This window comes from Sceloporus undulatus, chromosome 7 (genome assembly GCF_019175285.1).
Source record: "Sceloporus undulatus isolate JIND9_A2432 ecotype Alabama chromosome 7, SceUnd_v1.1, whole genome shotgun sequence".
Lineage (NCBI taxonomy): Eukaryota > Metazoa > Chordata > Lepidosauria > Squamata > Phrynosomatidae > Sceloporus > Sceloporus undulatus.
Genome location: NC_056528.1, coordinates 5,568,492 through 5,595,887, shown reverse-complemented (window position 1 = coordinate 5,595,887; position 27,396 = coordinate 5,568,492). Strand labels below are relative to the sequence as shown.

At 44.1% G+C, this 27,396-nt stretch overlaps 1 protein-coding gene across 2 annotated transcripts; it reads left to right on the top strand.

Moving 5' to 3' along the window:
- The first annotated feature begins 1,096 nt into the window (after nucleotides 1–1,096).
- LOC121936730 (Golgi integral membrane protein 4-like) lies at nucleotides 1,097–25,216 on the top strand. 2 transcript variants are annotated; one of them, XM_042479264.1, is made up of 14 exons: nucleotides 1,097–1,602; nucleotides 7,330–7,404; nucleotides 8,708–8,757; nucleotides 9,273–9,326; nucleotides 10,904–11,054; nucleotides 12,501–12,583; nucleotides 12,848–13,000; nucleotides 13,917–14,210; nucleotides 15,277–15,425; nucleotides 15,955–16,115; nucleotides 19,767–19,834; nucleotides 21,993–22,169; nucleotides 23,139–23,210; nucleotides 24,817–25,216. In XM_042479264.1, exons 1-14 carry the CDS (start codon nucleotides 1,416–1,418, stop codon nucleotides 24,913–24,915), a joined length of 1,773 nt encoding a protein of 590 aa, XP_042335198.1. In that variant the 5' UTR covers nucleotides 1,097–1,415; the 3' UTR covers nucleotides 24,916–25,216. The 2 variants fall into 2 exon arrangements, with proteins under 2 accessions (XP_042335198.1, XP_042335197.1); XM_042479263.1 differs by having other exon boundaries at nucleotides 15,955–16,154.
- The last annotated feature ends 2,180 nt before the right edge of the window (nucleotides 25,217–27,396 follow it).

Below are 27,396 nucleotides of genomic sequence, written 5' to 3'. Positions count from 1 at the left end.
TGACTTTGCGATTAACGTTGACCATAGAGTGCGTGGAGGAGCTACAAGGCCTAGCGGAGTTTCCTCTTCTTAGGAAACCTCTAGTTCCTCGTGTGACTTGGATTAACAGTGACCCTAGAGTTGCGCTGGAGGCGCTACAAAAGGCCGAGCGTCCTCTCTAGGAACCTCTAGGTCCTCCAGTGTGACTTTGGATTAAAGTTGACCATAGAGTTGCGCTGGAGGAGCTACAAAGGCCGAGCGGAGTTTCCTCTCTAGGAACCTCTAGGTCCTCCAGTGTGACTTTGGGTTAAAGCTATTTCTGGGAGGGCTTCGCTTTGGCCACGCCCCCATGTCCTCCTTTGCGTCCTCCAGGTTTAGGCGGGAAGGTCTTCTTGGGGGGGCCCTCCCCTGAAGCCCCCTCCTCCCTTTCCTTCCTGGTTCAGCTCCTCCTCCAGCGCTGCCTCCTCCTTCCTTCTCTCTCAGAGCCAGAGGGACAGAGGGGGCTTCTTCCTCCAGCTGCCGGCCTCCTTCCTTCCTTCCTTCCTTCTTTCCTTGCTGGCCAGTGGACCCCGAGGCAGGCTTTCCTCCCGGCTCCTGCGCCTGCCTTCTGGAGGGAGAAGGGGAGCAGACTCCCTCGCCTCCTGCCCCCTTCCTCTGGAAAGAAACCCCCGGGAAAAGAGGGCGAGGGGCACCGGAAGTTTCCTCCGAGAAACTTTCCTTCTTCCTCCGGGGCTGCTTGCCTTGGGGCTGCTCTCCAGCTGGAGAAGGAAGAGGAGGGCCAAGGGGGGCTGCTTCTGCTGGTGCTTCCCCTCAGAAGGCAAGGGCAGCCAGAGAAGCCAAGGGGGAGGCAGCAGGCAGGCGCCCCGCTGGGCTCCTTCTGGGGCCAAAGGCTGCTGGCAGGAGAGACCTTCTGGGCTGCAGAAAGACAGAGGCAGGGGGAGAGGGAGGGCTTTTCCTTCCCTTCCTTTTCCTTCTCTTCCCTTCTTTCCTTTTCCCGTTTCCCTTCCCTTATTTTCCCTTCCCTTTTCCTTTCCCTCCCTTATCTTCTTTTCCCTTCTCTTCCTTTCCTTTCCCTTCCCTCTCTTCTCTTCTCTTCCTTTCTCTTTTCCCTTCCCTTCTCTTCTTTTCTCTTCCTTTCCCTTCCCTTCTTTTCTCTTCCCTTTCCCCTTCTCTTCTTTCCCCTTCCCCTTCCCACCTTCTTTTCCCATTCCTTTCCTTCTCTTCCTTTCTCTTCCCTTCCATGCCATGAGGATTGTCAAGGCAGCTTGGAGCAGGAAAGAGAGAGGACAGGACAGACCATCCCTCTGGGAGAACCTAAAGGGGAGTTTTGAGGACTAGCAATCAAAAGAGGGGAGAAGAAGTGGGTTGTTGTTGTTCTTTTCCCTCTGTGTCCCAAAGCCTGGCCCAGATGGCCTTGTGCTGAGGGCCAAGAAGGGATGGGGACTGGCCTCTGCACCCGGAGGCAGAAGGGCCTCCTCCAGATGGGCCTGGGCCTGGTGGCGCTGGCCTGCCTGGGCTCTGGGGTCTTCCTCTACGACCGCTTCCAGCAGAAGGTGGCTGGGGCCCAGGCGCTGGCCCTCAAGTACAAGCAGCAACAGGAGGCCCTTTCGGCCCAGCTCCAAGGTGAGCCCTTCTCTTCTGTTTCAGCTGGACTGCCTGGGTGGCTTCCTCATTGGATCCCCTGCTCAGAAAGGATGCCACCTTGCTGGGCTGAAGGCAGTGAGGGAAGAAGGTGGCAGCTCCTTTGATTCCACTCTTGACAGCCAAAGACCTGCACCAATGGACAACACGCACCATCAGCTCAGTGGCAGGCATCTTGAAGCATCTTTGAGACTGACTGAAAGAAAGAAGTTGGCAGCATGAGCTTTCCTAGACTTAAGTCTACTTCCTCACATGCATTTCCAAACAAATCTGAGGGAATAGAGTTAAGTCTATGGAAGCTCATGCTGTCAACTTCTTTCTTCCTTTCATGGGGAGGGGTCCAGAATGGATCCCCCGTGAAAACGGAGGGCCAGCTGTATATGCTCAGACAACTCTGCTGAAAAGGTTGCCTATGTTGAGTCCTAAATGGTTAGCCATTCCTTGGCTCATCTTGTGGTGGATCTGCGAATGCTAGGCTTGGACTAGGCTTGGTGGTTGCTGGTTGAACTTAACTGACTTTGTGCCTTGCACTGTTGCTTGACTCTGGCTCTCCCTCACCTGATTTACTCAGCTCACTGGTAGGACTCTGTTAGTTTGACATCTGGTGTTGCCTTCTCACTCTGGATTTCCCTCACTTGGTTTGCCTACTTACGGTATGGAATTTTGTCTTGTATTGACCTGGGATTGTTAAGACGTCAATACTACAATCTGCCTGCTTGCAAACAGGACAGGTTTTTTTATCCTCCCACACTACAAAACTGAGTTGGGCAGCTTTGGAAGATGTGAACTCCCCAGAAGACATTTCAAAAGACAACCTATAAATGTATTTGGTACTTCTGTTGATGCCTCCGCTCTTAAGTTGTGACGTTCTAGTTACATAAATAACTGGCACTTGGAGAACTGAGATGCTGGTGGTGGTGATCATGAAGATGATATCCATGACTGTATTATTGTTATGCTTTTCTGCTATACTTGATGCACTAGTGGGTTTACAAAATGAAAGCAAAAAGGATGCAATATATAATAATCCCAAAACATTCATGCAGATGATGCAAAGTGTTAGCAGATCAAAACTAGGGGAGAAACGTTAGAAGCCAAACAAATAGATAGTATGGAAGCAAGCAAGCTAAAAGAATGTTGAAAGATGCTGGTGTTTTGCAAACTTGGTGCCACCAGTAGAAGAGCCTTGCAGAGCCTATCATTGTGCTGTTGACTTACCAAGGGCAATGTGTATGTATGCAGTTTATGATTCATGACTTGTTTGGGAGCCGATTGACACTTAATTTTTCCACAGGGTCCCAGAGTGCTGGGTCAGGAGTACTGTAGTAGTATAAAATGGCAGCATCAAGTCACCTACTGTTGTTGTGCAGCTGCTACAACCAAGAAAATATGGGATCCACTGACTTAAGTCCCACCAGAGAGTCCCTTTCAGACACATGGACAGGGCAAAGGAGGGTGGAAATTAGCATTCAGGTCATGCATGGACTGGTTAAAGTGGTAATAGAACATGGAGATGAAGATAGATCATGAAGTTGACTATGACATTTACTAGGTGGCTTTGGATTAGTTGTTCTCTCCTAGCTTACTTCCCATACAGGGTTGTTGTGAGAGTACAAACTGGGGAGGATGACATTTGCACTATACCTCAAGTGTAAAGATATACCACTGAATACTGAACCCGGGATCATCCCGACTTCTATGTGTGGTTGTGAAAGCTGGACGGTGAAAAAAGTTAACAGGAAGGGATCGACTCATTTGAAATGTGGTGTTGGAGATGAGTTCTGCAAACCACAGACTGTCAAGATGATTAATAAATGTGCCCTGAGGCAAATCAAACCTAAACTCTCCCTAGAAATTAAAATGGCCAAATTGAGACTATTGTATTTTGACCACAACATGATTCATTGGAGAATGGATGTTTCTCATTTGTAAGGTTGTCATAAGTCAAAGACAACTTGATAGCAGTTAACAACAAGCAACACTTCCACCACCTTTAATTCTTTGGAAATGCATCAATTTATGTAATAATACATGTGTTTTGATGTCCTTCTAAAACCCACCCTGCAGAAAACACGATACTGGGGTAGAGGGACGAAGATCCATGACTGTTTTCCTCTTAGCTTTTTATCTTATACTCTGTTTCCTTTGAAAGAAAGCAGAATTGGTTGACTACCATCCAGCCACCTCCTTTTCTCCTTCTTTGCCCTCTCAAAACACAACGCATATCCTCTCATTGAAATCTGAAAGCGGAGAAGCTAAGGGCCTCCGGATGTGTTGTGCAAACCATCTGTTGGACTTAAAGTGCAAGCTGAGTATTTGGGATAAAAGTCATATCCTGTCACATTGGGTCTGGCCAGACTCTCCTATGTGGCTCAAAATAGAGCCTTCCTTACCATGCAGGTCAGTTTTGATAAGGCAGTTTATGAAGCAAAGAGAAATCTCTTTCTCTCTCCCCCTTTTTCATTTGGAGATTTTTTTTAAAAGAGTGAATGGTAGTAATTTACTACCCTCAATGGCTATCTCAGGAGTGCTTAATGTGTACATTCCTTGTGGTTCCTTCCATACAAGGCTGGAAGGAACCACAAGGGTCATTTAGTCCACCGCATAGCAAGGCGGTGGACTAAATGACCTTTGTGGTTCCTTCCAACCTTGTGGTTCCTTCAACTCTGAGCCTGAAAGCCCAGGTTTCACCAGTGGCTAGGAATGCATTTGCAGTTAAAGCTTGTGCACCAGCTGTTCCCATTCCTTGTCAGATCTGACCATGGTGGCTCATGCCTTTGTTACATCCCACCTGGATTATTGCAATATGCTGTCTATGGGTATGCATTTGAAGAGTGTTTGGAAAGTGCTGCAGCTAGGTTACTGATGGATGCTGGCTACAAGGAACACACAACTCCCTTATTGCAACATCTCCACTGGCTTCCAGTCTGTTTCTGGACACAGCATTGGTTATGACACTTAAAGCCCTACATGGCTTAGGTCCAAGTTATTTGAAGGACCATATTCTCCCTTATGAACCAGCCTGTGCTTTGAGATCTGCTGGGGAGGCCCTTCTCTCTGTCCCACCATCATTGGGGTATCTGTTGGGAACACAGGAGAGGACCTTCTCAGTGGCTGTCCCCAGGCTCTGGGCTCCCTTCCAAGAGATGCTAGACTGGCAACCGTCCCTACTTTCTTTTTGAAGACAAGCAAAGACTCCTATTCCAACAGGCATTTGTTGAGTGATGCTATAAGCCTGTCTTACCCAATGTACTGGATATTGCTAATTCTTGGTGCTATGTGTGCATGTTTTAATATATGTTTTACCTGGTTTGAATTATTTCTGGTTGTTTAATGATTTTTTAACTTTTGTATTTGTATTTTGAATTTCTTCATTGTAAGATGCTTTGAGTCCCAATCTGGGAGAAGGGTAGGATAGAACTTGGCAAGAGAATTGATATCAGTGAATGACTTGTTTGTAATGACTTATTTGCAAGTCAGATTATAATGGCTTGAATTGAATTACCTTTCAAGAAAAGAAATGCACTTTTCCACCTACCATTGTGGCTTAGCTTTAAAAATAGTTCTTTCTCTTGTTGCATTGACCTGAGTCTGTCAGAGAATTAGTGCTAAGGGGCCTTGTTTTTCTGAAAGTACTATGGATACCATGCCTCCATTAAAGCTTACTAAAACCCACTGTTCAACCTCCAAATATTGAAAGCCTGGCCTGGGGTATTTTTCACTTAGGGGGGCATGAGATCTTATTCTTCCCTGATCCAAGCCAAAAAGAACACAATACAGTAGCTGGCATCAAATGTAGATACTAGGTTTTAGCTAGCTGAGGCTCTAGTGCTAAGCCTCAGCCTCCAAGCTACATTACCTCCTCCAAACTACATTAGGTTTGCTCATCTCTGTCCCCGAAATGTCCTTAAGCGTTCCTCGGGCAGCTGGATATGACTCTAGTAGAGAGATAGAAGGGGCCTTATAAAATGTACTTGCCTCTAGACATTTACGTACTCAGATAAAGCATGGAGGGAAATAGAAGAAATACAAGAGACCCATGAGTTTAGTGTTTGGCCATCCCCAGAAACAGCTTAAAAGCACCCAACAACAATAAATAGGTACTTTCTTGGCTGCTCCTGAAAATGTCCTCTTGATTCAATAAAATGGGACATGCCACCAAAGCAGAAGTAGTGGCAACTCAGTGGACAGAAAGAGAGTGTTTTCATGGGCCAGTTGGCTATTGTTTTTAATAACTAAAAAGAAGCATTTTGGGAAATGGGGAACAGTTGCTCTTTTGCAAAATGTCACAATAATGGTGTCTAGGTACTTGGGGTCTTCTCCATGTTTGTCAGCTCTTTCCTAGGAAAATCGAATATTAGTAAAACTGATGAATATGGCTTAGTGATTAAAAGAAGAACCATGTGCAGGAAAAGGAAAACATTTCGGGGAGAAACATGGGTTGGTTGAGGTTTTTTCATGTTGAGGTGATTTCCCCTGCCTCCAATGATTCCTCTAAAACAAACCCTGGGACTTTGGGGGACCAGAATGGGAAAACGTTCTCGTGCAATTCTTTTTCAATATATTTAGTGTCTCTTAAGTGTGTTCAAATAATCTTCCTAGAAAATTCCAAGAACCCAGATTGAAATGTCGCTATCTGAGATAGAACCCTAGAGTTGGAAGAGACCCCAAGGGGCCATCCAGTCCAACCCCATTCTGCCATGCAGGAACTCTCAATCAAAGCATACCCGACATGGTTCAAACTTGCAGCCCTGAGGGCAGATGGCAAAACTGAAATCTTAAGTCGTGGCAACCCTATGCAGCCTCCAGGAGTCAGTGAGTCAAAGATGAAGAGATTTGGGACATTGGGGGAAACTGTCCATCAAGGAAGCATAGTGAGATTTGTTGTTGTTGTTGTTGTTGTTGTTGTTTGCTTCCAAGTTGTTTCTGATTTATGGTGACTCTAAAGGGTTTCCTTGGCAGAATTTGTTCAGAGTGGGTTTGCCTTAACCTTATTCTGAGCTGAGAGAGCATGACTTGCCCAAGGTCCTCCAGTGGGTTTCAGTGATTGAGCGTGGATTAGAACCCTGATCTCCAGAGTCCAAATTCAACACTGGCTCTCATAGTGAGATTGTGACAAGTATATTAGATGTTGCTTCAGCATGGGTTTTCTGGAACAGCTTTATCATTGGTGTTGTTTTTCTACTTTCCTGGCCTGTCCTTAGGGCTGTGATCCAAGGCGCTTGAGGAATTTGGGGGACCAGGATGAATCATGACATTTTTCTGCCTGAGGCAAGGGACACATGGCATCTGCTTCTTCCCTCCTTCTGTAGAAACTGGCTGGACTGGAATTTGATTTCAATAGTAAGGATTGAGAGACTCCTTGGACATGATAGAAGATACATTTGATGCCATTTAGATGAGGCTGAAATTTCAGAAATCAGGGTTGTTGCCAAATAAAATTTCCAGAGGAGGCTTCAGCTGCTATCTTACCCATTCTGAGCAAAAGCAAAATTAAATCTGGAAGAGAAGACAAAAATGGCAGACTAAAATTATACAAAATACAAGGAAGCAAACAAAATTGTCCAGTTTTTATCACTGTTTTCTGGCCACAGAATCCAGGTCTCCTTGTCACAGAATGTGGATTATCCAGCCCTGTGCTATTAATCACTTTGACTATGTGAAGGCATGTTACTCATGTTGATTTTTCTTTATCCCCTCTGGCTGCAGTCGTTTACGAACATAGATCCCGTCTAGAACGATCTTTGCAGAAGGAGAGAGGAGAACATAAGAAGACAAAAGAAGGTGAGTTTCCTAGCCTGGAGGATTATTTGGAGGATTATTCATTAGAAAAAGGAGGTGGTGAGGTGTAGTTTACCTTCAAATTGTTTCTGATTTATGGCAACCCTAAGGTGACCCTATCACAGTTTTCTTGGCAAATTTGTTCAGAGGTTCCAAACACATTACAAACCATCCTGGGCACAAAATGCTGTTTGAGAACACTGAAATTCTGGACCATGCCAACAACTGTCAGGTCAGAATGCGCAGGGAAGCCACTGAAATCCACAAACGCTTGGACAACCTCAACAGGACAGAAGAAACCCTCAAAGTAAATACAGTTTGGCCACCAGTCCTGAAGGACACCAAAACCAGGGCTCAGCAAATGCAAATGAGAAACCTCTCAGGATCAGAGGCTTTTCCAGCAAACAATGGTCATCAGTCACCAGTTAGCAGACACTAATCCTCTGTTGCATATCCTCCTACCTTGAGGAGGCCACCAACAACAGAACAATACACAGATTAACATGGGAATCAACCCTCCTCACCCAGGGTCACACAGTGTGTGTGTGTGTGTGTGTGTGTGTGTGTGTGTGTGTGTGTATAATACTCAGTCTCTTGCAGGTTGGCATTCTCTGAAGATGCCAGCCACAGATGCTGGTAAAACAGCATGGTGATTCCCCCAGCTCCATTTCTCCTTTCTATCAAAGCCCAGCAAGGCTGTGCAACTGCTGAGTTGGTGCAAAGGTGCTTTCACAGATTTGTTGAGGACCGATAAACTAAATCTGAATCACAACAAGATGGAGCTTTCTGGATTGGTGGTTCCCAGGTTCAGGAACTGAATGAGCAAACTATGTGAATGAGATTGCAGGCTCTTGAAAGAGCAAGCCTGGGATCCTTCCCTTTCACTAGATGCCCAGGTGGATTCTGTGGCTTGGAGTACTTGGAGCCAGATTTTGCTGGACTGCCATCTATAGCCTTCTCTGGAAAGGGATCACTTGTCCACAGGAACTCATGCAGTGGTCACTTCCTCTTAGACTACTACAGACTATAACTATACGGATTGTTTCCCCACATTTCCCCCCTTTCATTTCATTTCTTTTCCCATATTTGCAGGGCAGTAATGGAGAAGACATTTGAATTTTAAAGACTGGATTTGCTTTTCCAGTTTTGTTTTGTTTGTTTTTTAAATAATGGGTCCATTCCATCCTATTGGATTCATAGGGATCTGGCTGACATCCTGTTTAAAATGAAAACCAGATTCTAGGAAATTCCATCTCACTAATCTTTTCTCTCTCTCTCTCTCTCTCTCTCTCTTTTTTCCTTTTAGATTTTCTAGTGTATAAGTTAGAGGCACAGGAAGCCCTCAATAAAGAAAAGGTGGGTAAACTAGTTTCATGTGAGCGTTTGTATCAACACACCCCTGAAGGGTCATTTTGAGAGTGGCAGTCCAAAAAGTAACTTTTCCAAACTTTCATTGGTCACAAGCCAGTCTTGGCACTATCAAGACTTCACTTAATTGAATTTACAGGTAATGGTTGTTGAAATATTCTATCCAGAGAGGTAGAATATTTCAACCTCTTTAGGAATTCAGGAAGCTTCCTTAAACCAGGTCAAATTCTTTGTGTAACACAGCTTTGTCTGGTATGACATGGTGCTCCGGGATCTTCAGCAGGAGCCTGTCCTGCTTCTTGATCCATCTAACTAGGGACTGAATCTGTGACATTCTGAATATAGAGCAGATGCTCTCCCATTGAGCTCTATAGTCCATTTCTTTGCCTGAAGTAAAGACCATCTGTCATAAATGCAAGATTAGGGGGAAGATGGGGGTCAAAGTCCACTGAGTCCTTTTGGTGAAAATGATAATACTTATTATTTTGGTCTTTTCATTTCAGCAAGATTCCATGAATAGATACGGTGCTTTGAGCTCACAGCATAAGATACTAAAGGTAAATGACTCTTCTCCTTTTCAAAGCCTAGGTCAGAGAGGGACAACCAGTGGCTGGGCTTCCATCCCTAATCTAGGTTGTTCCACATTTCCACCTCCTGTTTTAAAAAACATAACCAATTCCTTTCTAGACCTTCTGTACATAAGTTGTGAATGGAAAATGAAGGGGGGGCATTTGGTAAATCAAGGTCCACTGAGGTCAGCAGGAAGGGCAGTTTCCTTTTCTACATTTCCTTTAGGTCCCACTGAAATTAGAGAGTTATCACAGCAAGAGGGTGAAACCTGGGTGGTGTCAGGAACCATAGCACGGACCTGCTTGAGGAAGTTTTGTACTATACGCAAATACATAAGACCTCAGCCTACATTTCTCACCAAAATCATCACGCCAGTGTCTATCTCCTGTCACTACCCCCAAGACTCATTGCTGTGATAACATTCCCAATGTGGCTGGTGAAGAATCAGGGGGCGGTATCATAGATGCATTTGGCTGTGTTCCCAAAACCACATGTAGAACAAAGACATTTGCCAAGATTTGCTGGGGTCCTCTGGAGGTCTCAGTAGATGATGCCTTTGGTCTGCATCTGGCTATGGGAACATCTCCAATCCCCTTTGCTGTCTACCAGCTACAAAATGGCTTTTGGGGATGTGCTCTTGGAGCATCACACTACTGAGGGAAGGAGGAAATACCAAGCTCTGCAAAGATCACCAGCAAAATATGGACACCATAGAGGACATCTATCACAGCAGTTGGTGCTGTTGCTGCTGCCACCACCATTGCTACTGCTGGAGACTGAGATGCTGAGACATTTTATCTTAAGTATGCCTGAGAGTGAGAGCCAGCAAGGTGTAGTGGTTTGAAGGTTGGACTATGACTCTGGACACCAGGGTTTGATTCCTTGCTCAGCCATGGAAATCTACTCAGTGGCCATGGGCGAGTCACACACTCTCATACCCCAAAAACCCATGGTAGGATTGCCATAAGTTGGAAACAATTTGAAGGCACACAACAACAGCAACAACAACAACATGCCAGAGAGTAGAGGTCTCCTCTCAAGGAGAAACATTCAGTCCCAAGGAAGCCGCAACTCCCAGACTGATAGCCTTGAGCAGAACCTGTGCCTTCATCTAGGTCACTATTACTGAGTCCACAAAAACAGCCAGTTTCCTCCTCACTGGAAGAGTTCCCTGGTAAGGGCTTAACACCAGCTGCCTTCTTTGATCCAAGAAGGTATCACAACATCCTCATGCTCTATAGATTGGGAGGGCAGGATGGAATAAGAAAAGTTGGACAGATTTTTTTATGTGTGGCAGTGCTGAATTTAGGTGGAGTGGTTCTATTCACATTGGGAAATTGAGATGGCAAGGATTGCCAAAACAGCCAGGAGCACAGGCAGACTGTATGCTACTTCCCCCTACTTTTGGAGGCAGAGGTAGGAACTAATTTTTTGCCATGAGCTGAAATGTTTCAGAATGAAAGGGGACTGGGAATCAGCATCCACTCCTGTCATATCTTGCTTGTAATACAGAGATGCTCCCCAATTCTTCTTCTTCTTCTTATTATTATTTTTCTCTAATCAGAATCAACATGAAGAAGTCAAGAAACAACTGGTTGATTTACAGCTACAGCACAATGGGCTCAAACTGGAGCATCGCAAAATAGTGGAAACCCACAACCAAAAATATGCCCAGCTGCAGCGGGAGAAGGATAGTGAGATACTGGGTTTGCAGGGTGAGTGTGGGATCAGTAGCACATTTCTCTTTCACTGCCCAGATATACACTTTACCTTTATGTTAATCAATTGATTACATTTATATATGGCAAGAAACTTTATTTGGTTTAGATGATGCAAACATATGTCCTAACAGATATTAGCTTCTAAGAGACATCCCACTCTCTGTGTGTGAGAAGGAGGAACAGAGAAAGAAAGAGAAAGAGAGAGAAGGGGGATTCCCTCTTCTCAGCTGGCATTACTTCTCATATGAGCGGGGAGATGCCTTTTCCAAGAAGGTGCTAGGAGAGGCATTCCTATGTATTTAAAGGAAGGTAGGATGCCTCTTTTAAAAATTGTCCTTGTGATGTATAAGTGTTGTTTTTTTAAAAAATACTTGTGTTGAAAAAATATATTGAAAACCTGCTGCCTGGACATTTTTGTCAATTTAAGTTTTTTTAAAAGCACACAACTATTAAAATAATTAGTTTTAAAAATCAGTAATACTAATAGCGACAGTAAAAATAATGAATATCGTTGCTATTCTATATTTGTATCATGTTTTCAAGTGCATGATCTAGTTGTCAGGAAGTCCTGTAAAGAAGGTCAGTATTAATCTTCTGTGTTGTAGATTGGAATAGGACCATAGTTGTGGAAAAGTGGCTTGCCTAAGACTAGGTAGTGAATTCATTGTAGAGGGGAGATTTGAACTGAAGACTTCCTAATTTGTAGTTTATCCTCTTAACCACAACACTGTATTTAACCAAGTAGATACAACAGCTCTGTTGTTGATGTGTGCCTTCAAGTCATTGCTGCTTGGTGACTCTAAGGCAACCCCATCTTTTTATTTGTTATAAACAAAAAGGGAACTGAAATGAAGGAAGAACAGAAATAGAGAATTACTTTATTAACATCGACCATTCACAAAAGAGTTAGCAAGGTAGAAAACTTAGCCTTAAGGTAGATTTTATTTTGTTGTTTTTGTTACATGCCTTTAGTCCAACTCCAGCTTATGACAGTCCTATCCTAGGGTTTTCTAGCCAGGATTTGTTTGGATTGGGTTTGCCATTGCCATCCTGTGAGACCGTGACTTGCCAAAGGTCATCCGGTGGGTTTCCATGGCTGAGCAAAGATTTCAATCCTGGTCTCCTAAAATCCTCATCTAATACTCAGACCACTACATCATGTTGGCTCTCATAGCAGCTCTACTTAATATTTTAAATGGATCACTTTCATTGTACTTCATTGGAGGCTTCTAGATGGTGTAAAGTAGGGATACAAGTATTCTTCTACAGTACTTGGAGAAATAAAAAGCAGTATAGTATCAAGGGCTGCTGAGCTACTCCCTTGGAGAATTTTTGTACGAAATGCAGTATTTGCCGGAGCTAATTTAGCATTTCTACTCGCATGAACTGTGAAATGTTAAGTGCTGTTGTTAACTGTTCCATTTTGTGTGTGTGTTGTAGATACAGTTTACAAGTTAAGAGAAGAAAGTAAGCTGCTTCGGAAGGCCCATCAGGATGTTCATTCACAACTCCTTGGTGCTCAGGTAAGTAGGTTTCTTTCAGTAGAAGCAGTGGTACTCGCACTGGTAATCTCTCGTCTCGATTTCTGTAACGCGCTCTACATGGGGCTGCCTTTGTATCAAGTTCGGAAACTTCAACTTTATTATTATTATTATTAAAAATATGGTGGCCCCAAAACATGGTGTAAATGCCAAGTATAGCCTTGCAGGAATTCCACAATGGGAAAGTAGTAGGAGAATGTAGGCGTTCAGATGCCCTCATATGCTTTCTCTTTGTTCTTCATCCAGGTCCAGATTGATGAGTTCAGACAGCTTAAGGAAACCCTTCAGAAAATGCCAAGTTTCAAGGAGGTGGCTGTGGTGAAAGGACAGCAGAAGCCACTGGCTAAGGAGCAGCCACCAGCGCCAGCTCTTGGCCCACTGCAAGTTGATAGATCAAAGGTGTGGTATCAATAGTCCTTCCTTATTTAGCTTCTCACTTCTACAGCAGAGTAGAAAGGCTAGTCTTGTATTTATTTTATTGTTTGTCTATAACGAAAGAGAAAGTGTGTCTGTTTATCTGTGCCATGGTTTTAAGGCCACTTAGCCACTTGAAACCAGCATGCACACAGAGGGGAGCCTTGTGGACTTGGACCTGGGGACTTTTTTTGCAAGATCAGTTAACATACATTTACACTTGACTCTGTTTTTGAAACCTACAGTACTCCAATACGTATGTAGGTGACAGACTTCTTCTTCTTCTTCTTCTTCTTCTTCTTATTATTATTATTATTATTAACCTTTATTTATAAAGCGCTGTAAATTTACACAGCGCTGTACATACAGTCTTTTTAATTAGATGGTTCCCTGCCCTCAGGCTTACAATCTAAAAAGACACCACACAAAAGGAGAAGGGAGTAGTGGTGGGGAAGGGGATGAGGTCCAGCAGGTCATCTCTATCTCCAAGGCCTGGACCAAGGCATGTGGACTGGAGGGAGGGCTTGGCTTCATAATGGATGGTTAATCTTCATCCAGGGAGGCAAGTGACAATTAAGCAAGGCCTGGGAACTTCCCTAACCAGTGCATAGACCTAGAGTTCCTTCAGTTTAAAACTATAGGTTAATAGTCCAAGCAAGATAGGGTTGTTCCCTCTGCTCTACTATGGGTCATCCTTCTCATGAAATTTCACTCTCAAGAGTGGAAGGGGTAGGCACTGCTTTTGGGGGCTGTAGGGGTACCCCACATAAGCATCTAGTCTGCCTCATCAGGATGCTTCATGATAGCTTACGTTCACTAGAGCAGTTTGTTACAGGTCCCATTTTCTGAACCTACTGTAGTTATGGGGGCAGTGGTTTTCTAGCATTCTTTCCTGTTCTAGCTCTTGATGGGAAGTGAAGCAAAAGCGCCTTTGAGCCCCCTGGAACAGGCTGCTGCCCCTGGGAGCTCCCTTATTGCTCAAGCCATCAAACACCAGGAAGAAGAAAGGCTATCTGATGGCCAGATTTCACCTAGAAATGCTGGTCCTAAGCTGCAAGGCAACATGCCATTGAGTCAGCTAGCCCCACCTGATGAGGTTCATTTGCCACCTGCAGCCTGGGCTCCGGCAGGGCAAAGGGACAGCTCCGTTATTCGCTTCACAAGGATGGTCAACAGTGTGCAGAATGGGAACCAGGTAAGAGCGTTCTTTGGGGCAATTTTCTGGGTAGAATGCAACCTTTCTGCTAGGGTAAAACTTTTGATCTCTGATTGTTTCAGAGGTTTGTTAAAAATTAAATTGCTACTCCATTTCCTAAAAAATTCCACACACACACAAAAAAATGCAGATGTTTATTTAGTACTTAAATGCTAACAATGTTGTTTTTGAACAATGATGAATGATAACCTCACCTTTTGTTCTTGTGTGCCTCCAAATCACGGGGTTTTCTTGGCACCTTTCTTCAGAGGGGTTTTGCCATTGGCATCCCCTGAGGCTGAGAGAGCCACCACAAATTTAGAAATTATTTGCAGACACACAACAACAAAACCAGAAAAAACTACAACTAATTTTTAGTGAAAACGTAATTACCCTTGTATTTTGTTTTTTAAAAACTGTTAGTAACTATGGCAGAAACACAGTTTTAGCAAATGTAGCGCTGCTGATTTGCAGTGAAACAAGAACAGCTAAGCCATATAGCCATCTTGTCTACAGAATGTGAACTTGCAAGAGGGAACTCATCTGGTGGGCCATGGGGCTGATTCATGATTTTACTTGGAAAAAGGAACCTTTCCAGTTGCTTGCCCTGAAATCTGGAGCCATTATGAACCATTAGATTTCTTCTGACTCATATAAGATTTGAGAAAGAGTATTTGAAACTAATTTGTACCAGTAGTCATTGTTGGATGAGTTTTTGCAGGGGCAGGAGGCTGCATTGGCTTCCACAGCACCTTGGAGAACTGCACCCCTTCACAACAGGAAAGTAAAGTGGAGAATATTTCCATTTACTTCTTGTTGAAAAAAGGGCATTTTAAAAAAGTTGCTGGAGGCCCCAGGGCCTCAAAAACAACCTGAGAACAATGCATGCAGCCTACAGGCCACACTTTCCTCACCCATGTGTTGTGGTGTATTTTCTGTATTACATAGTGGCATATAGTTGGGGAGAGGAGACTTTTGTTTTTCTATGGATTATTGTGTACCGGTAATTGTTGCACTGAGCTGGTACCAGTTCTTTAGGGTTCACTGCCTCCTTTTCCCTTTGTAGGATCAAAAATCAATGCAGAGCACGCAGGCAGAAAGTGAGCACTCTGAAGGTGTTGCACATGGCTTCAGGCTTTCACCTGCTTTAGAGGCGATGCAGACTTTGGATAAACAGCCCTCCATGGGAAGCAAGCGTGATCCTGTGGTGCAGAGGTATGTCCTGTTGTGGGGTTAGTGGGCCCCAGTGTGAGCTGTAACAGGATGGACTCTTCCTTCTCCTAGAAATGCCCATAGCAGAATTATGAATGGGATATTAAATAAGCAGAGAGAATACACAAATGTGCAGAGAAATGGAAGTTAATTTTACCAGCTTGCCTTCAACTCCCTATTGCCACTTCCCCCATTCATTAAGAATCGAGCTTTGAATGCTTTGAATTCTTGGCTGCAAGATCTCACTCTTCCATTAGCTTAAAAAGAGCCCACCTCAATCCATTTGATTAGCTGTGGCATAGTGGTTTAAGTGTTGGACTAGGACTCAGGAGACCAGAGTTCGAATCCCAGCTTGGCCATGAAGACCCACTGGGTGACCTTGGGCAAGCCACACACTCTTAGCTTCAGAGGATGGCAATGCCAACCTCCCTCTGAAGAACCTTGCCAAGAAAGCCCTGTGACTGGGGGAGAATGCATGATTTCCACAGTTCCTACCGATGTGCTAATGGCTTTCTCTTTCTTTCCACTGCAGCTGGCAAGACATTGTGAAAAAAGTCAATGCCCAGCTGGATGAGAAGCAAACCCCTCCTTACCCTCAAAGCCTTTCTGAACAGCTGGTGGCAAATGGCATTCAAGTGATGGGCAGCCAACAGGAAGGTGCAGAGCAGCACCAGCATCCATCCAACTGGGCAGGTGGGAAAGGAGTCATGGATGTGGAAGAGCTTCAAATGGGTATGGTTCCTGGATTTTGGAGTAGTCTTAGAAAGGCACCATAGGTTCAGAGCAGTTAAAAGGAAGACTCCGAGATAACTGCTCAGGACATAGTACAGCATGGTGGTGCATATATGTGTTTTTGCGGTGCTTGGCAGAGTTCTCACTTTGCCAGTGAGAAATGTTTTAAGCTTTGCAGCCCTGTAGGGTATTGAAACTAATACAGCTTAGGCCTATTCCATGTTGCATAGGCATGGGGAAATAGTGGTAGATCTTGAAGAGCCATTTCAAACCACTCTTGTCTCTGAAAGAATTAAAAATGTGCCTCCCTGAATACCTCCATGTTCCTCCTTGAGTATCGCTGTCACATTTCTGGCCCTCTTCTGGACCATTTTAGACCCAGGAGGCACCTGGTTTTTCACAAGAGGTGATTCCCCTGGCATCATCTGGGACTCCGCAGAAGTATGGCAGAAATGCTCCCCTCACAACCCCTTGGGGTTTGGGGAGACAGTTTGGTTCATCCCCCTCCAAAATAAAAACTTTGGAATGTATACATGGGGCTGCATGTGGTCTGCAGGGCACATTTTCCCACCCCTGATGTAGCTGGCCCTGTGTCCAGACATGATCCCAAGCTGGCCTTGTCATTGACTTGGCATTGACTTGGGATGCCACACCTCATTCCCCATCATACCATCAGTAATCATCCCCTTCTTGCCCCTGAGTATCCATCAATCAATCTTTATTTATGGTCAATAGACCTGTTGAGGCATACAGTAACTTAGAGCATATAAATGGAAAAGTTGCATGACACATAAACCAATATAAAATGGAGAGATTACCTTCAAATACATTGAGAAACAGAAAGAGAATAAAATTAAGTAGCCAGATTAGATTACAACACTGGAGATTGTTTTAATTATGAAATTTTAGATCTAGGATATAGATCCGTTATTCAGACCCCTTTTTAATAATTCATTCTCTCTGATTTTAATAGCCAGTGACAAAAATTTTGCAACCGACAGGGTAATACTCAGGCATTCAAAAAGGACATTGAGAAACTGGAGCCGTGTGTCCAAAGGAGGGTGACTAGAATGGTGAAGGATCTGGAAACCATGCCCTATGAGGAACACCTTAGGGAGCTGGGGATGTTTAGCCTGGAGAAGAGAAGGTTAAGAGATGCTATGATAGCCCTGTTTAAATACTTGAAGGGATGTCATATTGAGAAGGGAGGAAGCTTCTTTCTGCTGCTCCAGAGAACAGGATCTGGAACAATGGATGCAAACTGCAGGAAAAGAGATTCCAGCTCAACATTAGGAGGAACTTCTGACAGTAAGGGCTGTTTGACAGTGTAACACACTCCTTCCTCGGAGTGTAGTGGGGTCTCCTTCCTTGGAGGTCTTTAAACAGAGGCTGGATGGCCATCTGTTGGGGATGCTTTGATTGAGAGTTCCTGCACTCGATGGCCCTTGTGGTCTCTTCCAACTCTGCGATTCTATGAGAGCCAAGGTTACAAAGAAACATAATCCCTAATACGACTAGCTAAACAGTCCTATTCTATTTATGATACAGGTAGAATTCTGGGTCTTGGATGTTCATAGAGAGGAAATCCTTTGTCCAGCCAGCCTCTACCTAGCTTTCCCTTAATGGAGTAGGATCCCCAGTCCTTTGTCACATTTTGTCTTCTTCCCTCTCTGTGCCTCACAGTATCCCTCACTGGGGAAGCATCTTGAAGCTTTGGCACTTCACTCCAAGTGGTCATCTCATTGGGCAATGGTCTCTCATGATCTCTGTGACTTCTCCCCACTAAACGTAACATAACCCAACACATCATTATGGGAGCATTTCCTTAAATCATGGCTTTTTGGGCTCTGTGTGAGGCTTTCTGTTTGTTTGTTTGTTTGTTTGTTTGAGAGCATGAGACTTGCCCAAAGTCACCCAGTGGGTTTCCATGGCTGAGTGGAGAATCAAACCTTGGTCTCCAAAGTTGTAGTCCAACACTCAAACCACTACACCATGCTGTCTCTCCCATCACTCACCCTGCCTTTTTATCCTTAAGATCCCTTCTACAATGATGTATTCAAGGCTGAAGGTGACTACTAGACAGGACAAGTGGTTGAGTTTGGTTTTAGCTTCAATGTGATAAAATGTGACCAGTTTTCCTTGTTAATTATTAAGTTAAAACATCCAGACACAGAGTTGTAGGGGGGGGAAACAGTTGTTGCGTGCCTTCTGACTTATGGTGGCCCTGAGGCAAGATTTGTTAAGGGGTGTGTGTGTGTGCCATTGTCTTCCTTTGGGTTGAGATAATGTGACTTGCCAAGGTCAGCCAGTGGGTTTCCATGGCCAAGCAGGGATTTGAACCCTGGTCTTCAGTGTCATAGTCCAACACTCAAACCATTACATGGTTACAATGAGTGCCCCATCCAGTCATCTGTGGTCACCATTGTGGTAGGATCCAGAAAATGAAATGGCACCAAAGGAAGTCCTATTTTTTATTCAGATTTTATCAATTCCTCTCTTCTCAACTGCCTTATCTCTGTTTATAATTGGCCCAGTCTAACTGTTTGACAGACAAGCCTCTAGGTCATATTCTTTTCACAATATCCTCCCTGCTACATTCTACGAACCAGAGGTATCACTGGGGGGGTTCAGGGGGTGCGGGCCACACCAGGTGACATCCGGGGGAAGCTGTACTCTCAGTGGGGCAGTGCACCCAGAAGGATTGGTGTGCAACACGTCCCAGCTCCCTAAGTCTCTCCTCGGAGGGCATGGTTTCCAGACCCTTCACCATTTTGGTTGCCCTCCTCTGCACACGTTCCAGGAGTTTGTCACTGCTGCATCCTATGGAATCTTAGTACTTGAGTTTGTTGAGGCACTAAAGCTCTCTGACTGAGAACTGTAAATGCCCCTTCCTAAACTGATCTCATCTAATCTTGGAAGCTAAGAAGGGTCAGCCATGGTTAGACTTTTTGGAGCAATAGGAATGTCCTGCTACTAGAGAGGTTATCTTGGTTGTCTTTGAAGGAAGATTTACCAATCTACGGGAGCCTCGGGCTGAGCATGTGATGTAGGATATAAAACAACCTTTTGTTGGGAATGTGGATGGTTGTGCCTTTCCCAGTGGTGTGCCACAGCTGGTTCCAGTCATGAGCTTTACTTTGACCCACTTCCAAGAAAGGATTGTGTTAATTGCTTCACATCAAAGCTGATTTCTCCTGGTAGGGAGGAGGCTCACAGTGCGGAGGGCAGCCAGGGAACACCAGGAGTCTGACCTCTGTGCCAGAAACTGTGCCAAAGTTGCACTCCAGTCCTTAGGACTGGAGCATGGTTTTGGCGTGGCGTGGCTTCTGGTCTCTTAGGATGCATGCATCATTTAAACAGCATACCTCCAAAGTGACCCAAAGCAGCTTTATTTTGGCCTGTCTGTATGGGCTCTCTGTGTATGCCAGCTGGAAATATTTGTCTATGTTGCCAGGTTAACAATAATAAAATGACAAGCTGGGATGAACCTTATTGCCTAAACTCATAGTGTTAAAACAGTGCATTATAAAGATGAAAGAATCAAAAGATTAGTGGGAACAAAAAGCATGGAGATAAGCACAGCTTGTTCACGTTTCAACTTGTTTTCTTCAGATGCGGGCATGATTGAAAGAGAAGAAAACCTGCACTCTCAGGAGGAGGCAGTTGTTCAGAAATCTGTGGTAAGAGGTCTTAGGAAGCATCTTTGAATTAGGCACAGGGCATGGTGTTGGCATTGGTGCACCATCTCCAGGGATCACAGAGGAGGGGGCTATTATCCTAGTATTGGAGTCATAGAATCGTAGAGTTGGGGGAGACCCCAAAGGCCATCCAGTCCAACCGCATTCTGCCATGCAGGAACTCACAATCAAAGCATCCCCATTGAGAGATGGCCATCCAGCCTCTGTTTAAAGACCTCCAGGGAAAGAGACTTCACCACTCTCCAAAGAAGATAGCCCTTACTGTCAGGACGTTCCTCCTAATGTTGAGGTGAAATCTCTTTTCCTGTAGCTTGCATCCATTGCTCCAGTTCCTAGTCTCTAGGGCAGCAGAAAACAAGCTTGCTCCCTCCTCAATGTGACATCCCTTCAAGTATTTAAACAGGGCTATCATGTCACCTCTTAACCTTCTCCAGGCTAAACATCCCCAGCTCCCTATGTTGTTCCTCATAGGACATGGTTTCCAGACCCTTCACCATTTTAGTCGCCCTCCTTTGGACACGCTCCAGTTTCCCTTGATCTAGACACTAACCTTCTGTTGATGCAGCCTAAAATTGCATTGGTCTTTTTAGCTGCCACATCACACTTTTAACTTAGGACAGACAACATTGTAGATAGGTCTCAGTCTATAGTCGATTGTTACAGATGCTTAGCTTTCTCTTTTGTCAAATATCTGCTGTGTTCATAAAATTACCAATAGGTTTTATTTTGTACAAGTCTCTGGTTCATTCTAAGCATCCTCATGTCTCTTCTGGTTTGCTGGCCTTGATCAAGTCCCTGTTCAAGACCCCCATCTCTAGGAATCATAGAGGATAAGTTGCTATCAGTCTGAGGTATCCCACCAAGCTGTTTGGTACTGTTGCCTCCTTGTGTCTCATGGGCTTCTGCAACAAGCCAAAAACATATGTACATTTAGGGCTCAGATTGTTTAAAAATATTGAGAATATCCAATTCTTTTTGTTTTGGTTGTATCTGCATATTCAGATTTTGTTCTTGCTCCTCCATCTAGTAGATCTAACTTGAAATATACTGGGTTTCCCTTGTATCCTCATACCTCTCTGACTCCTGTCACATCCAATATCATGCAGTACAGTGCGCCCGTGTTATATGGGGCTTTCAGCATATGGTGAAAGTCACATGGGAACACACGGGTCGCAAAGGGCAGCACGTCCCATTTGGATGAATGGGGCATGTGCGCCACCACACCGCCACATGCATGAGCCCCATTCACTTGAATGGGGCTTGAGCATGCGCAGTATTGGGCTTATGTGGGGGGGTCTGAAATGGATCCCCCGCATAAGCCAAGGGCAGACTGTATTTCAGAAAGTGATTTCCACCACTTTTTTCCACTTTTTTTCCACTGAGCCTTTTTTATTATTATTCTGGAGTTAAAATGCTTTAGCAACATACATGAGTTAAGCATTAGGTTCATTTTGTTTTAGTGCTAATATTCCACTTTCCCTCACTTGATCTCTGCGTGCTGGAAACAATAGCTGTGTTTACTTGGTAGTGACCATTTTTACTAGTTCCAACACAGTAAAAACACACAAACAAGAGCTGATCCTTTTCATTTTGGAATGTACTGGATTAAAAATAAACCCACCTTGAGAGAGGGGGGATAAAAAGTTTTTTGATGGTAGCAGGAGTTCACTGGAAACAAAGCAATGATATGCATAGCAGAAATAAAATTGGTTTGTGCAGGAACAAAGCCTGGCATTTACAAAGGTTTTCTTTACCCATCTGGAGGCAGCCTTAGTTCTTGGGGAGGGTCTTGCTATGGCATGATCTTGGATTAATAGTGTCTCTGTCACTAGGGCCTGTTACAGGCTGCCAAAATAAAGCTGCTTCGGGTGTCTTTGGAGGTATGCTGTTTAAATGATGCATGCATCCTAAGAATCCGGAAGCTGCACCAAAGCTGCACTCCAGTGCTTAGGAATGGAGTGTGGCTTTGGCGCAACCTCTGGACTCTTAGGACCCATGCATCACTTAAATAGCATACCTCCAAAGAGACCTGAAGCAGCTTTATTTTGACAGTCTGTAACAGGCCCAAGTCCTGATGGTAGGCTGCAACGTGGCATTTGGATGCTGTGTGGATGCCACCTATTTCTTGATTTCTACTCAGGTGCCTGACAGTGCTGCTGACCCTGGCCAGGACCCCAACAATCAAGGGGAAGATGAGTTTGAGGAGGCAGAGCTGGAACGCCCAGACTTCGAAGAGAAAGTGAATCAGGGTGATGATGGACTTGGGCAAACAAATGGGCTATCTGAAGATTCAACCAAGAAAAAGATCCCAAAAGTGGTATGTGTGTGGCTGTGTTGGGCAAAAGACTCTTATTGTTTGGCATCTGATGGGGAGTGCAATAAAACAGTGCTAGTCAAAGTGGTGGACCATGGATCAGTGCTGATCTCCAAGCTATTGAATACCAGGCCTTGGCAAGTCCCCAAGAAAAGAAAAATTGTAACCAAGGGGCACAGATATGATTCCAAACCCTGGCACATTGCAGGGAAAAAAATTGCTTGTCCCCTTTATCAGAGCGCCTGAGAAGCAATCTAGTTACAACCTGATATCCTTGGATCTTGGATGTCTCTAGGACAAGCTGGGAGTCTGAACTGTGTGGTCCAGCCTTGATTGAGCATCCAGCCCCCTTGTGCTTCTGTTCTTCTCTCTTGCCTCATGGTCATCTGAGGCTTTTATAACATTTGTTGGGAATCATCTTGAACACTTGCACTTCTGCCCAACTAGCCATTACCATTGGGCACTTGCTTCTCATCATATCTACGATGCTATCTGTGACACCCCAATAAACACAACTTAACACCATCATATCATTAACCTTTTGTTTACCTGAAGAAGACACTATATGCCCCAGCTGGTTGCTGAGATAATGGAAGAGCCATTATTACAATGCTGCACTGCTACAGGATGTTTGTATCCTATTTTACTACTACACCACTAGTGCTGTAACCACTAGTCTCATTCTCTAACCCAAGGGTGGGAATTGCATGTCCATCCAGATGTTAGACTGCAGCTCTCAGCAGCCTTAGCCAGCGTAGCAAATGTGAGAAGTGCTGAGAACTACAGTTCAACATAATCTGAGGGGCCACCAGATCCCCACTCCTGTTGTGACCACTACACAAGATTAATGGTGTATTCTGCACACCACAGTGTATGTAGTTTTGGAAGCTCGGCCCAGGTTTCTAAGATTCTCTGGGACCGCTGTTTGTAGTGTGTATCCTTCTGACTTAAAATGTCTCTTCTTCATCCCAGGATGCTGCTGGGCTCAAGAAGATTTCAAATGATCCGATGGATGATTATCAGGAAGACCAAGAGCAAGATCTTGTATGAAGACCAGGTTCTTTCTCTCCCTGTCCCTCCCTCTGTTTCTCCCTTAAGCCGTTTTGCTAGTGTCACTGGGAAGTTCCTAAACACATCTTTGTAAGGCAGGATGACAGATTTGCCATTTGCTTTGGCACCTGAAGCAAGCAAAGATATCCTCTGGCTTTTTAAATCAGAACAGGGGACTTATCCTACTTATCTTACGGAAGCCACTGGTGTGTTGCAGATGTATTTATGTACAGTTGAATATCCTACTCTTCTGCCCCCCTACTCCCCACACACCATAAGAGTGCCTTAAGGAGTTTAGTGTGGAGAATACAATCATGGGGAACAGAAATAACTTGTTTGGTTTCCTTGGGATGCCAGTCAATGCCATTTGGTTAACCCATTCCAGAACAGCAGGTCTCACTGACAACCTGAGAGGGATGAGAGTGCAGGGCTAAGCAACTGTAAGTCATCTGTTCTTGACAATAGCAACCCATTTTTTAAACAGGCAATTGAAAAAGCAGCTGATCTCCCAACTGGGTCTGGGCAACTGTGTTGTTGGTCAGTATGGTTAGCAGTACCACAGATGGCCCCATGCTTGAGCTCTAGGTATTGGTTATTGATTGAAGTTGGACTTCTGCTTGAAGTCCAAAATGTCTGGAGAACCAAACCTTGGAGGTACAATGAGCCCTTCTTATCCGTGGGGTTACCATTCCAGACACACCCCCCCATGGAAAATAAACATGGGACCTCAAGTCCCGTTGTTTTCAATGGTGGCATGCATGTGCAGCCATTAGTGGCAAGGGACTTGCATCTGTGGATGCTTAAACCTGTGGCTGGCAAGCCTGCAGTTGGAGACTTTCTGTACTTTACTTTCTGTAATAATAATGGGTACTGAGTAATTTATTCAAGCAGGATACAGCAGTTTTAGGGCCCCAAAACTGAACTAATCATGTTTCTGTGTGTATGTACCTTCGAGTCATCTGTTGACGTATGGTAACCCCATATATTTCATAGAGTTTTCTCAGGCTTAGAGGTGGTTTTCCTACCTTCCTCTGAAATAGAGCCACAGCATCTAGTATTTGTTCTCCCATCCAAGTACTAACCAGAGCTGATCTTGCTTAGCTTCCAAGATCAAATGGGATCTGATGCCTTTAGGATATTTAGGCACATCAAACTAACTATACAGTTCAGTAAAAATAGAGGCGGGGGGAAACTAGATTTGGTTACATAAGCTTCAAAAGCTGGCTTCCATGTGTGCAAATTGTGACAGGCAGCCATTATACATGCTTCATTTGCTGCCTGCTCCTCTGCAGGTGGCAAAACAAGAAGCAGAGGAAGGAAGTAAAGCCTTAGTGTAAAAATCTACACAGTTCTGGAAAAAGACAACGGGGAAAAACACCATGGGCTTTATAATCAGCCTATAGTCCATCCTCAGTTCAGGTTTTCAGGACCGGAGTCCACGAAAACTTGTGCTAAAAGGCCTTTTTCTCATTTCATCTCAAAAGGTGGCTACAGGATTCTTTTATAACTGTCTGGAAGAGTTTGCGCATTGATGTTTTCCCCCATTAGTCCCGTCTTTTGATTTCGCTTCCGACTTTCGCTCTTTTCCCCAATACAACAGGAAGATCGCAGAGGTGGACTGGATGATGCTGATGATCTGGAGCTGGTCCCTGAACTCAAAGACCAGATGGACAGAGGTAGCAAAAAAGATTACTTCTGACTCTGATTCCAGCTTGTGCTGGGAGGCTGGATGAAGACTTCAGAAGGAAGATCTGGGCTGTGGCAGTTACAATAGAGTTGGATTCTGTGCTTGAACTTCTCCAAAAGAAATGAGCCCTGGTTGCTGCTTCCAGAAAGAGGACAGTTTGGGCCCTAAAGCAGGGCAGACGTTTTGCAGCGAGGCACTATTAGCCGAGGGCTGCTTGCTTTGTCCTTTCCGATGTCTTGGACTTACCTAACTGCTTTTGATTCTGCAGTTTCTTCATCTTTATATTAAAACAAAGAGAATCCTTTTTGGTAAATTGCCGTCTTTCACATCATTGACTGTTTCCTTCTGGGAATGTTCCTGTGTTTTTTGATCAACGGAACAAAAATGGTGACTTGATGTTCAATGGCAGCAAATGTGTCCACCACTCAGTAAATCTGGCTATGAACATATGTTACTAAGAAAACCCCATGATAAGTTTGCCTTAGGTTCTCCATAAGTCAGAAACAAGTTGAAGGCACGCAGTAACACAAAGATAGAGTAGCATGAGGCATTAAAATCCAGACTACATGTTCGAAATACCATTCTTTAGAATGCGGATGTAATGCCCTGTCTGTTTCAAAACTCATTGAACACATTCAAGGAGAGCCATGTTAGCCATATAGCAAATCCAATCAAAAACCCACCACACAGTGATACCTTTATTGGCCACCCAAAATGCACAATATACACGTTGCAAGCTTTCGAAGCTTCACTGGTTTCTTCATCAGGCAAGGTGTTACAAACCAAACAGGAGAGGGGGAAATGACGATGTTAGTCACACGTCTGCATTTTGCTGTTTCTTTTCTTAGTTAAGATGGTACAGAGGGTCATACCTTGCATATCTTGTCTTCGTTGTGATGCAAATGGATGTTAAATTTCCTGGACATTGAGACTCTCCCAATAGCCACATGGCCAGGAGGAGGTGCCAACCTGCAAGAGATGCCCCTCCATGTCATCTTAAGTAAGAAACAGCGAAATGCAGACCTGTGACTAACATCTTCCATTTTTTCCTCCTGTTTGGTTTGCCTCGAACCAGTCCCTGGTGCCAAGGGGTCCAGTGGGCAAGGAAGAGGAGAAGACCCAGGCAAGCGTGTGGGAGCAAGAGGTGGACGGGCATCTGCCCCACGACTGCCTCTGCCACTTCCAGGCCTCCTCCTCTGCTCTCCAGCACCCGAAGTGCCTTGGCCACAGCTAGCCTTAGTATTTATTGTTATTAGTAGTAGTATTTATTATTAGTAGTACACTGAGGCTGGAGGGGGTCTCCATTGACCACTCCCTGGTTCTCCAACATGTAATTGGAAAAATATACTTCTATTGCTGGGGTAGCACTCTATACTGCTTCCCTTGACTTAAGTCATCCTCCGACCTTATTCCAAGAGACAAACTGCAGGGAAAGCTCAGAGCTACCAACATTGACAGGTGCCTGCTAACTGCATGAGGATTCCCGCTTAGCAGTGAGATGTAACAGTAATGGTAATTGAATTAGATCTATCCCTATATACAATGGTCTAAGGCAGGGCTGTGTATTAGGGCCAACTCTCTTTAATATCTATAGAAACTCTTTGGTCACGTCCCTGACAGAAGTACCTTCGCACCATCCATCCAGACCCTTATCAATTTTATTACATGCTGATGACAGAGTTATTTTATCACTCGCTAGAGTTGGACTCGATAGACTACTGAGAGTCCTCGCAAATCATTCATTAAAAATCAACTGTAATAAAACTGAAATAGCATTTCAAAGAGGCGAATATATCACAAGTGGTCAATTGGTTCGCATTTGGATTCATAAATTTAACTTCTGGTTAAAAATGTTATTCAATGTGGCTGGTTTGGTCCCGTTAATATTAACAGATTCTTTTGTTTCTATTTGGAAGAGGTCTTTAATTACAAAACTTTCATCGACTGGGTTATCGATTACTTATTTAACTATGTTAGGTTATAATAAAGCAAAAACAGCTATCGCCCAGCGCATTAAAGACATCGATTTACAAAACCACAAAAGTCAATCAGCCTTATACTCTATAAATGGGGAAGTCGGAAGGACTTTGGCTACCATGTTTTTATAGTTAATATGGTTGTATATGGTGCTTTTCCTATTATATTTAGCTTGACTGTCCTGTTATATTTGAATTATTTTGGAAATCTGAAGTGGTCGGTTGGGTTGCCACTATAATCAAGCCATATGTTAGTATGTATTCTGTATAAAACGTTATATATACCCTCACTCTTGAGATATTCAACCAGGATACAGCTACTCAATGGTTATGCTAAAGCCATTATTTCAAATGTACTGTTAAAGCTTTTGGGAAACTTTCAGTTGAAAGGTTTAGGGTTTTAAGTTATGTATAGATATGTATTCTTGTACTCTGGATAGAATATGATATATTCGGATGCCCTGCAATATTTGTAAATTATTATTTTGTTTCTATTTTTTACAAGCTGGCCACGTGC